The sequence below is a fragment of the Chaetura pelagica genome, unplaced genomic scaffold (genome assembly GCF_000747805.2).
Source record: "Chaetura pelagica isolate M959 unplaced genomic scaffold, ChaPel_1.0 scaffold109, whole genome shotgun sequence".
NCBI lineage: Eukaryota > Metazoa > Chordata > Aves > Apodiformes > Apodidae > Chaetura > Chaetura pelagica.
In genome coordinates, this window is record NW_009970725.1 from 12,339,494 (window position 1) to 12,351,756 (window position 12,263).

General features: G+C 37.0%; 1 protein-coding gene across 1 annotated transcript in view; it reads right to left on the reverse strand.

The window, feature by feature from the left end:
• Window positions 1–12,263, reverse strand: part of LAMA1 (laminin, alpha 1) — an 80,561-nt gene that overhangs the window by 52,663 nt on the left and 15,635 nt on the right. The window contains exons 5-14 of the mRNA XM_010006863.1: window positions 11,422–11,511; window positions 10,863–10,980; window positions 9,574–9,752; window positions 8,022–8,127; window positions 7,416–7,576; window positions 4,876–5,016; window positions 3,729–3,902; window positions 2,739–2,840; window positions 1,778–1,989; window positions 813–924 (exon numbers count right to left, since the gene is read on the reverse strand). Coding sequence (XP_010005165.1) covers window positions 813–924; window positions 1,778–1,989; window positions 2,739–2,840; window positions 3,729–3,902; window positions 4,876–5,016; window positions 7,416–7,576; window positions 8,022–8,127; window positions 9,574–9,752; window positions 10,863–10,980; window positions 11,422–11,511 — 1,395 coding nt within the window. The remainder of the gene's footprint in view (window positions 1–812; window positions 925–1,777; window positions 1,990–2,738; window positions 2,841–3,728; window positions 3,903–4,875; window positions 5,017–7,415; window positions 7,577–8,021; window positions 8,128–9,573; window positions 9,753–10,862; window positions 10,981–11,421; window positions 11,512–12,263) is intronic.

Sequence of the window (12,263 nt, forward strand, 5' to 3'; positions counted from 1 at the left end):
GCCCACTTCCGACCACCCACCATCTGACTCATTCACTCTATGGTAACTGAATGCTCTTTCAACTCTATTGATGTCACTGCAGCTCTTTTCTGGTGGTTCTTTTTTCACTTGCACACAACAAAGGGGATAAAAACTAACTCTATGAAACTTTGATTCACCCTTTTTTTCCTAGAGGCACGTAAGCTGAGTTTTGAGCAGTTGAATATGTGAAGTGCTTTTTTACGGGACAATAAAAAACAGACATTCTACCTCTGCAGAATCATTAGCGATGCTACAGCACAAGGCTTCACACTGAAATTATTCATCAAAATAATTCCTGCTATTCTGCAGATGGTGCTCTGCCTCCCTCATCTTCTGTTCACAGATATGCATCACCTTGTGTGATGTATTTGCCCCTAGTAGGATCTTTCAAAGGCTAGCATTCCTCCCTGCTAAAATTCCTTATTGCCCCTATAGACCTAATGACATAAAATAGAAATTAACTGTACACAATTGAGATCCAGGCGAAGTGCTATTAATGAGAAAGGTAAGCTCAAAACAGCTTCACAGAGCATTTGCAGTTTCTCCCTATGCAACACGGATGTTCTAAACTGTATCATCATCTTTTAGTGCCACAAAGTAGAATTTAAGAAATAAGCTTAAAACCTCATTTAGTGTATCTGGAAGAAAATATCTATAGCACTGTGTAGACACTATATCACCACAGAACATACACTTTTATGGCAGTATACTTAAAGGCAGCCTGCCTTTAAAACCCAAATCCTTTTAGATAGAAGACAATTTTACACACATAAAACACTGCAAGAGGTTACCTCACAAGATATTCCTGTGTAACCTTGAGGACATTCACAGAATTCCACATCTGGTGCTGAAGAAAGATCTATAACATTTGCATTTGCAGTATCCAGAGTCACAGAGTCCAGCCTATAATAAAGTATGAAAACATCACTTTTTTTTTTTCCCCCCCCTTGATTTCGAAATAGATAGCTTGCTTCTAGGGGAGTAACACTACTGTGTGCTGCTCCCTGGCAGTGACAGCTGAGGAACAGCACAAATCTCTGCTGTAAAAAAGTATGATGATAGTGTTACCACTGCATTTTCAGATCTGGGAGTAGATGTGCCCTCCTCCTGTTATTGTTACTACTATTGTCTCTTCTCCTGTGGAGATATTTAAAAAAAGCCTTCCTCATCTGCCATGGCATTATAAGTATACCAACAGACTTATCTCTGTGTATCTTGGTGAACAGGTACAAGAGACCTGTAAGGACTGATGCAGATACTGCTTAATGTTGATTTGAGACTATGACCAGTTAATCCATTCCAGCCCAATCTTCCTATTAAGCATTCCCTTAGAGGAGATGAGTGTCTGTAACATTTACAAACAGACGTTAAATGAAATTACAGCCAACAATTTTACTGGTAGGTTTTCAATAGTCAGTGATGGATTAACTTGCCACATACTAAAATAAGCATATTGTTAAGAGTTTCCGAGGTATTTCCCTCTAACAAAGCTGCCATTGTAATAAGGCTTTTATGCAGCTCTCCTCAAAAGCAGAAAACAATGTTTCTGCTATCAGATATCTTCAAAACAACCAGAAGCCCTTTCCACGCATTCCACACGAATGCATTTGTGTGACAAATCTGAACCTGAGAAAATTCTATTTTTTTTCTAGAAATTAATGTAAAATCCTAGGAATACTGCCATTACGAACAGTGTTTCATATGCACAAAAATAATATAAGTATATAGATTAACCTGAATATTTTCTCTTCCTCACCTGTACACGGCTTTTTTGGCAATGTTGTAGTTGGCCCTGATCAGAAGATGGGTCACGTTTACCAGAACAGTCATCAACCTTTCCCGGTCTATAGCTTTTTTTGTACTGTAGTCTATGAAATTCTCCGATACAAATCTCACTGCATTAGAATACTCCTCATACGGCTGCAATGACAAGCCTGCTGCTCTTGTACTCAAAATCTGCCCATTACCCTGAAATTGAAAGACAGAGAAAACATTTTCCATAGCTGTGTGCACATTTTGTTTAGCAATTTCATTTAGTGTCAGATATACCTCCAGATAACACTGAAAGAAGGCAATCAAACCAGACTTCCTGCACTAGAAAAAACTTAAAAGGCCTGCACTTTCCACAGCTTCAGGAAGACTAGAATCCCATTTTCTTTTGATTCAGAGACTTCAGAAATATTTTATTTTCTTTTGGAAAAAGAATTCACTTAGATTTCAAAAATAAAACTCTTCTACAAAACAGAATCTCTTCTCTTTTTTATTCTCTTGCCAAGTGTGTTTTACAAAATAACATTTTTGGAGGCACCTAGATTCAATACAGTCTTAGTTTTTAACTGCAACACAAATCTAGAAAAATAAGCAAAAACAGCAAGAAAACTCAGCTATTTCATAAACAGATGTCCTTTCTGTTTATTGTAGTTTCTTTTGTAAACAGAACTTTGCACATTTCCTAATAAACGCCTCCTCTATTTACACAAAACTTTAAGTACTTATTATTTAAAACTATTATTGTATACCTACCATTTAAGACACATGGATCAGAAAATAAGAAAAATTAGTAGTAACAAAATCTTGGTTGTGAGTTTTAAGAAGGGACTTAAAAGTTGACAAAGCTACTACTATAGAAATATTATTATTTTCCTTTCTTTTAACTCCATGTAATTTCCTAATAGTGTCTGAATAGTAACAAGCTGAAAAAAAAAAAAAAAATCCACCTGAATGATGACATCCACACTTGATACTATATCACTGTCGACACTCTCCATTGGAATGTCATAAGATACCGTATACTTCAAGTCTCCACCAAAAGCTGTGAGCTGAAATAACAAAAAGCAAAGTCTTAACAACACAATAACCTCCACCCAACACAACGAAGTGACACAGCACAGTACAATGTCCAAATTATAGGAGTACGTTGCTAACAAATACCAATTTCCAGGTAAAATTGAACACACCATGTGTATCAACACAGGTTGATCACAGCACAGCAAGTGCTGGCTTGTTGCTGTGCAGGTGAGGAAAGCTAGCTGAAGGCTCTACAGATGATTCAGATAAGTGCCCTCATTCAGTGAAACACCAGTGAAACAGGGCTTTCAGCGAACAGCAGGGGTTGACACTGCCGTCCTAGCCGAGGGGCACAGCATACTGGAGTTAGTCACATTCCACATTACAGCTTTCAGGCTCCTTAGCCCCACAGCTGCTGCTGACTACCTTAAAGTAGGTTAAAGAGTAGTACCTACAGTTAAACCTATATTAAATGAATATGAGATTAGGGAAAAAAATTGAAAGGCTAGCTGGCTGGAAGCTAGTAAATGGGAAATGGGAGATGGCCAAGAGGTAGATATGAGGAATTTAATGGACCTGTCTACTGTACTGGACAAGCTGTTAAGGGTGCAAGCTTTGGGATAGGAGCCAAAAGTATGGACAGTGTAAGCATATAAATCAGTAATAGTCAAGAGAAAAAGAGAGATTATATTGTGTGAAGATAGGCAGAGAAGGAAGTAGGGAGATGCACAAGCTCAAAAAGCAAGAGGAGGGTACTGGGAATGTCTGGCCAGGAACATTATAAGTTGAAGAGCTTAGATTGAGAACTCTGGTAATATTGGGGTTTATGTGTAATTTTTAATCACAAAACCTATATATTTAAAGCAGTATGTTACAATTAAAATAGAGCAACTATGAAGGAGGTTTGACTGAGAACTTACTTTATTTCCTAGATATGCCTCAGGTGCTGACCAGTAATAAGTATGTTTCAGTACTTTTACAGCTTCACTGTTGTTAATACTTATTTGACGGGGTCCATCGAATTGGCTTCGCTGAGGTTGCACGCTCCTTGCATTATAGAGATCAGTAACAAGCCATCCAGTCATGTCTGATATCTGCAAGAAGAACAGCAATATTAATGGAGTCAAGTTTTGTGTCACTGAGAAAGCAGTCATTAACTCAACCCCTCCCTAGATATTCTTTCAAACTGATGGATCTGTAAAACTTTCATTAGCCCAGTCTGATATCCAATAAATGTAAATATGCCACTTCAGATTAAAATTGTCTCTACCTCTCTATTAGATAGGAAAAAAATACAAGTGTGATTTTCATTATAAAATTATCATTATACCTATGTAATCCCCTGAGACAGAATTACAGAAATTCAAGGCCTATTGCCCACATTTATAAACAGAGCTGAGCTGGAGGAAAGTTAAATCCAGAGACCCAGAAGAGGGAGCAAGATGAGAGAACGAGTTTTATACAAGCATCTCAACACTTCAGTAAATTTCATGTTTTCTTCTCTTTTTATTGGCACACAAATCAGGAGACTAAAGTGTGACTAGATCTGCAGAGGTGCAAAAAAAAATTGGTGGAAAAACGGTGCTCCCAAGGCCCCCTAAATCAATAAATGTCTATTCAGAAAACAGTGACATTGATAATCACCCTGTTTTTTTAAGAGATAGTATTGGCAATGTTGCCACAAGTCATTCTAGCCTTGCCCAGTAGGTATGAGAGCAAGGAAACAAGTTTGGGTTCATCTTCTCAATATGCAATGAAACCTTAACAGCACAAGGCCAGGAAAAAAAGAAAAAAAGAAAACAAAAAAAAAAAACAACCAACAAACATGTTTCCAGTGCACTATCACAGCCTTCACTACCCAACGCTTCTGATATACTGCCAGCCAGCAGGGCCAAAACCTGCACTGGAATGATAGGGTGACTACCTCAGAGCTGCACAACACTGAAAATCTCTGTAAGGAGACACATACCAGAATTTGGAGTTCACTTGGACACATGCAAGAGAAATACAGTACATTTTGCAGCTGCCTGAGGAAAGAATATTAGGTCATGGACATAACATAAATACCTGACTGATGGGCCATGTTAGGCTGTCACAGACATCAGAAACTCCAAAGCAGAAACACTCTGTGCAGCCCTGAGGATTTCTTTCTTGCAAATTGTAGAATCCTGGTTTACAGAGATCACAGTTTTCACCTTCCACATTTTCCTGTAAATGGCACATAACATTTACCATCAGCATTATTATGATAACAAATACAGTGGATTACACTGGATTTAGGCATAAGAGCCTTCGGAAGATTATGAAAGAAAGCAGATTTCAGCACAGCAGGACTATTGAAAAAGACTCAGAGCTTAAAAGTAAAACTGATTAAAACTGATTGCAAACATTAATCAGAATTTGCCAGTTCATCAAAATTAAACATATAAGGGCTCTATTGCAGGGAAATTTAAGCACAGACAGAGTTTGAAAAACTTCTGCCAGCTTGCTAGTCTACTTCTGTCATCGAGAAACTCCTACTCAAAATGTAGATGTGCTCCACTCCTTTATCTCCTATCACTGGCCTGCTGCCTCATTGCCATGAATACTGCGTAGTTCAGAGCATTCTGCTACATACTTATTCAATGTAGAATTTACTGGGAACAGTAAAAATCCCAAACAGTGCACCCAATATTCTTTTTGTAAAATTTTTACAGACAATATGCAGTTATTTCTTCAAAATGTTTAGACAACTACTGCTGACAAGCAAACCAGCAGAGAAAATATTTGGTAAATGCCCACTAAGTTGTGTAAATAGTAGATCTCTGTTGGTATTTCTGTACCTGCTTCTAGGGACAAGATTCTGATTTTGTCCTAGCTTCAAATGAGGACAAGAGGTGGACACACATCACTCTCCCATCTCAACCTTCGGTTTCAACTATGGGAAAACTCAGCTACAAATGGCAAAGAACTTTACAGAGCACATCATGAAGTTCCCTGATATATAGGACACCAGGACTAGAGGGCACAGAGCAAAGTACACTACGTTGCTACTTTGAGAAGGCCGGCATGAGCTTTGCATTGCAATTTGAAACAAAAGCCAGTGAACCAAATTCTGCTTTCAGAAGCGGTTACCAGGGTAAGTTCACTTCAGCCATACATCACATTTGGTCCCATGGAACAAATTTCAGGCTTACCAGAAAGAAATCTGAGACCTTTGGTGGCAACACTACCAACTCTCTCTTCCTCTGGACCAGTTTGGCATGTTGAGTTTACATAAGAACTCTCTAAACAGGTAGGTTATGTGCTTTTGTATGTGAAGTAAAAACTGGTTTTGAAAACCATATGAAAAATATATGATCCCAAGATCTGATTCAATGTCTGGGGATGACTGCTTTCTATTTGGTAATATCCAAGTTTAGAAAAAGCTCAGGCAAAGGGTTTCTTGAGATCATGAGATTTAAAAATCTTGGATTTTTACAGAAATAGTACTTACATGCTCTTTTCAACTTTTCTTATTTCTCAGTCTTCAGTGCCTTAACACATTTCACTTTGTAGCACCATTAGACAGAAATAAATATGTATTTCTTAATGAAAAATAAAAATCTTACCCAATGACTAGACCTCAAGACCTGTGCTTCACGAAGGATCAAGTATCATGAAATTCAGAGTATAAAAAGGAATAACTTGCACTACTGTGTTCCATAGACTGCATTGGCTTAGAAATCCTGTCTCTCATTTGATATTTGGAGTTCACATCTTTTCTCCCTCCTTCATTTCACCTCTACAGGTGAGCTGCTGGCTGCTGGCACTCTCAGTGATCTGGCCTAAAAATTCTGTATGCCAGGCTCATGCCCACAATAGCACCGAAAGGGGACAGTTTCTTGTCCAGTTTATATCAACATTTTCACCAATTAGCTGCATCAGTCGATACAGCTAGCACAAAATCAAGCAAAATCTTTGTATCTACTTTTTCGTATTTAAGTTGGCCTGTAAGAGGACTAAGAAGTTTCAGAAAAATGGCCAAACAAACCAGGGATTTTTTGGCTACGGTTCACTGTCATACTTGGCAACAAACACATAAACTAGCTAACGTTTGGTTCAGAAAAGTGTTACCTCTTTAAAAACTGACACACAACTTTGTCATAAAAGTTTAGCAGAATCTACAGCTGCAAGATACTTGAAAGGGTTTGGATATTCACCAAAAAATAAAAAATGGCTGTAAACAGCTCTCTTTTCTAAACATTTTAATGGTTTGTATTTTTTAATTGAATAATATTTCATACATCTAATGTAATTGTTTCAATAGTTCTTTCCAAATGCATGCTGTTTCTTCACACAAAGCAGTTGTTATAAAAACACATCCTTTCTTTACAAGAAATCAGTTTCAGTCTGTCTCATTACTACAGAAAATAGTGTATCAGTTACATACAGATCTATTCAATTACCATATTTTTCAGTACAGAGAATAATGAGCAATTTTAGGTTTTAGGTTGTCAGGTATGCAGCTTACTTCCTATAAATGAGGTGATCTGTCTAGCTAATGAAATAATTTCTTTTATTAAAAAGGAATTTACAAATCAATCCACAGACTTGATTTTAAACAGAAATGGCAGTTTAATACTCACTTTGCAAAGACAAGGTTCTGTGCATGGATCTTCATTGATGCTACCAATCAGGCTGCAGTTACAACGTAGGCAGTTTGGATAGCCTCGATACCCAAATGCACAACGGTCACATTTTTCTCCTGTGTAACCTTCTCTGCATTGACACTGACCTGGCCAAGTACCTTGAAAAGCAAAAATAGAAACAAATACACAGCTGGATTCAAGATGTCTTAGAGGGTGCAAGTAATTTAGCATTCCTCCATGTTATATTCCACACGGATACTTGGCATAATCTCAGTCTCACTGTTTATTTTTCATGTTTAGAATACCAGAAGCACAGAAACTGCAGCAAAATGGATTTTGTGACAGCTGTTAGATCTCAATCCTTCGCATTCTTTTACATAATCAGAGCCTGACATCTCCACACAATACATTCAGGGACACTACATACCTTAAAATCCTAAAGGTATGTTATGCATTACCTCTCATTCCTAAATATTTACCATTGTTTTGAAGTGATACCTAACTGGCAGCCATTCACAAGTAGATAGTGTTCCCTCAAAAATTCATGTCCAGAAATACAGCCAGATTTGAAGTTTAGAGAAAAGGCATTTCCTGCTCCCTTACCATGCTGTGAGTCAGAATGATGCTCATCTTTAATGCAGATAGAACTCAGAGAGCCGAACGGGTCACAGTCACAGGGATAGCAGGGGTGATCCTCATAGGGAGAAACCTACAAAACAAATTCTCTGTCAAATTCTCAATTAACTGAGAAAAGTGAAGTTAACATTTGTTTCTTGTCTGGGATCACCAGAACTAATATGAATGAAGACTGGAAGTGCTAATACACAGCAATAGATCAAAGAACAAATTTAGAAAACAGAAGATACAGGCACTGCAGCCTAGAAAAAACTTAAATGCAGGAACAAAGTTTGGTCTTCAATAGCACAAACAAAGGTACAGTAACTGCTCATGGCAGAAAGCTGAAGCTTGACACATTCAGCATAAACATTTTGAATGTAACAGCAATTAACCACTATGATGGTTTGCCAAAGATTATGGAAATGTTTAGACAAGAATGGATGCTTTTTACAAAGATACTCTGGTTCAAAGAGGAAGGAAATTAAAGAAATCCTTGGGTCTGTGTTCAGCGGGATGACAGATTATCTGTTCATGAAGATTCATTCTGACTTTATGATCTATATATCTTTGAAATATAAGACAAAGCAATTCCCATGGCAAGTATTTTATTTTGTTTTAATGAAAATTTTCCTTTGAGGTACTTCAGATGTAAAGCAAATGAGTCATGACCTCTAGATACATATTTATTCACTATGAGTGAATTGAAAACTTTCCTTCAATGCTTCTCACAGCAAGTGAGAGTATCTCTGATTCTGGTTTACTTCTTTGGATGAGTGGTACCTGCTGTCTTACCATACTTCTACAGACTCACACTTGCTCACTGCACCAATTTTACTGGTTTTCTAAGGCACAGGTTTTTCAAAATATGCATGAACCTGCTAAAGCAAGACTTCATGGAGTAGAAATTTAGTTAAATATGTCTTGTTCTACAGAGAACTCTAGCATTTCCAGAAGTTCGTATATTTAACTCTGTTACTCATATCTTACCAAATGTCTTTTGTGGAGTTTAGGTAACTTTTTCAAAGAGTGACACTCGTCAATAAACAGGGAAGTACACAGGCTCAGAGAGCATGTTTTGCAATAATCATGTCAAGAAGAAGAATATATGTTGCAACATCTCATGAGACAAAGAGTCTGATCTTAGATCTATGTAATGGCCTGTTCTAACAGTGGTTGATATAGGATGATACACAACTTTGGCTCTTCTGAAGACACTGGAACTTCAACACTGGTACTTTATAGAGCTTTATCAACAGGAGAAATAGGTTTCCTATCAGAATTCCACACTAGGACTTCAAGTTTCATCTTCACTTATTCTTTTCTTCTCCAACAGCTTGACCTGCCCTCTTACACAAGTGGACAAGTGTTGTTTTTATTTCTTCTCTGAAAGTTTTGGTCTATGTCATCTATTAAAAAAAGCTCTGTAGTTCTTAGTTTTTCTGCAACTGGTAGCAATAGTCATTACAATCAGCTGAAACACGTATCATCATACCATGTAATTCACAAAAGCACTGGAATGGTATTTTCAAAATCTTACTTTGTGTGGTCTAAAATATCCATCAGCACACATTTCACAGTTGATCCCAGTAGTATGTTGAGTACAGTTTAAACACACACCACCTCCAATATACTGGCCGTGAACATCCATGCTCCTTTTCTGATCTGCAATAGTCTGATTATAATAACAATCTTGTGCTTTGTTATGACAGTTGCACTCTAAAAAAAAATTGAAAAGAAAGATTTTAATTTTTTTTCAGTGTATAACATTTTCTGTAATTGACATTTTTCAAAATGGAAAATGTAATAGAAGGACATATCAATTAATCTCAGAAGTGTGCTTTTTTCCCCTTTGACCAAGCTATATGCTTCAGCAGTCCTAATACACTATATTTCCTGGCAAGTAAGCACAGTTCAAAACCACTGACACTACTTTAATAGCACTATTTTTAACAGTATTCTGAAGATCCCAGTGAGGCAATCCTCTCAGGACTGATGTAGATTGTGATGTGTGCTACTAGCAATAACTGTTCTTTGATTTTCTATCTTCTGCATTATAAATGCAGAATAAAATCTGCCTAATTCTTCTCTTACTTGTATCATAGACAAAAGTCTGAGAAGTCAACAATGCCAATACACAAGTACGAAGCTGATTTAGGCTAGAGGATACTTCAGTCCAAACAGCCATAAACACCTACATTTCGAAGAATGACACAAAAGCTTCTCTAAAAACTTGAAATAAAAAGCCTTCTTCCATTCACAACTGTAAAATTTATCTAACAGTTCTTAAACATTTCCAGTTTGTGCTATGCATTAGCAAACTGAAGAGAGAAAATGAAGTAACTAGCCCTGCTAGTGCATTCAGCCATACTGGCACAACATAAGTGAATCTGTCAGACAAATCTAAAATCTACATGGCTGATAAGGAGTTTGCTTCAAAACATTTGTCATCAGAACAAAGTTGTTAATCTGACAAACTTTAAGATCAATATAAGAAATCTGCATTTCAAGTAGCTAACAAAACAATTTATGTAAATCTGCTAGTTTTTACAGGAGTATAAGAAATCCTCTGGTCTCTTTGAAAAAGATACTCTGACAACTTTACTGTATGGCAACTCCACTAGCCAGGGAGTTGTATTGGACAGAACATTTAAAACACTCTTACCAGTTATGGTTAGAGGTAGGTCTCTACCTTTAAAACAATCCCATGAAGACAGTTAATAGTTTCTGGATTTTTCTTGGGAATTATATAGATGTGAATGAAGATCAACCTCGAACAAGAAAAGAATAAGTCTTTATGAAACTACCTAAACTTCTGTGCTCACTTACTCTCACATCTGTTCCCAGCAGAAATGGTTCCTGGTCTCCATGGTTTCTGGTGGAAGCCTGGACAGCACTTGTTACAGCTCTCTCCACATGTGTTATGTTCACACTGGCACTGCAATTTCTAAGAATAAAAAAATTAATTTTTTGAAAGATTTCTTAATGGACAATTTAAGAAATATTTCCAAGAGTCTGCCTTACTCCAAAAAATGCCAAGACCCACAAATATATCACAAGTAGCCTTAGACTGCTCAACTACACTGTATCAACCTACTGGGGAATAGCCTTTTTAGAAGAGGTAGGACAAATCACTTGTGTTGTGCCCCTTGAATTGTTTAAATTTACTGCCAAAGAGAGTCTACTTCAGGAAACTTACATTAACAGAGACCCAGATATGCTTGCACAGAAAAGGAAGAAAATCATGGCAAATAAATTATGTGCATCATAACATTACATAACATCTCTTTTCACCTCCTCTTTCTCATTCAGGCAGTTGTATTGTTGGGTTTTTTTGTTAATTGGAAAAGCTGTCTTGTGAAAATAAATTAATGAGATTAAAAAATACCTTTGTGATTTCATCCAGAGGGCAGCTTCGAGCATGGCCATAACAAATACACATGCCACCAACAGAGATGTCTTTTATTGAATAGTAGTACTACAAAAAAACAAAGACGAAAAGCAATGAATAAAAGACATTCACGTGTACTTACATGTTCCTCCCTACTCTGTAAAATAAAATACCAGCACTTGGCTATTTAGTTACTTGAAATATTAAATAAATACTTGAAAACAAAAGCAGCTTTGAATTTTTGCCACTTGGGAAACCTTCCATTTTGTGGGGTTTTTTCCCTGCCCTCAAAGATTTTCCTCACTGGTACTAAACAATAACTGATTTCTAACTTTAAATAAGTAAGTACATTTCTTCAGCTTCAGGAAAAACCACCAAATGTGAACTCAGCCAAAATTTACTTGTAAAAAAATCCTCTTTTTACCCTATAAGAAACCATGAAGCATCACAAATTGCTGTTATTTTAATTTCAGTTTGGGGAGTAAGAGTATGATGTCTTTAAACTGAAGCCCTGCCCTCCCTTAAAAACAGTTTATGTGCTCACTTCCAAGACCAACTCTCTACTACTAGTGTATAGGCAGCATATTATTCTATCCAAATTCTGAGCTTAAAAATTGGTGATACAACAGGGTATAATCCATTAGTATTGCCAGGTGGTGAGCACAAAGCAACATACATAAGGAAAGGATTTAATTTTCAAGGCAAGGATGAGGCAGGAAATTACCATCTGGGTTCAGTTACAGCTGCAGTATCAACATGGTTGGTCTGTTTGTATCCTGGCAAGTATGTACTACAGGGAAATGAAAAAGAAACACTTTCTGAGGATACTTCTAAGCAAA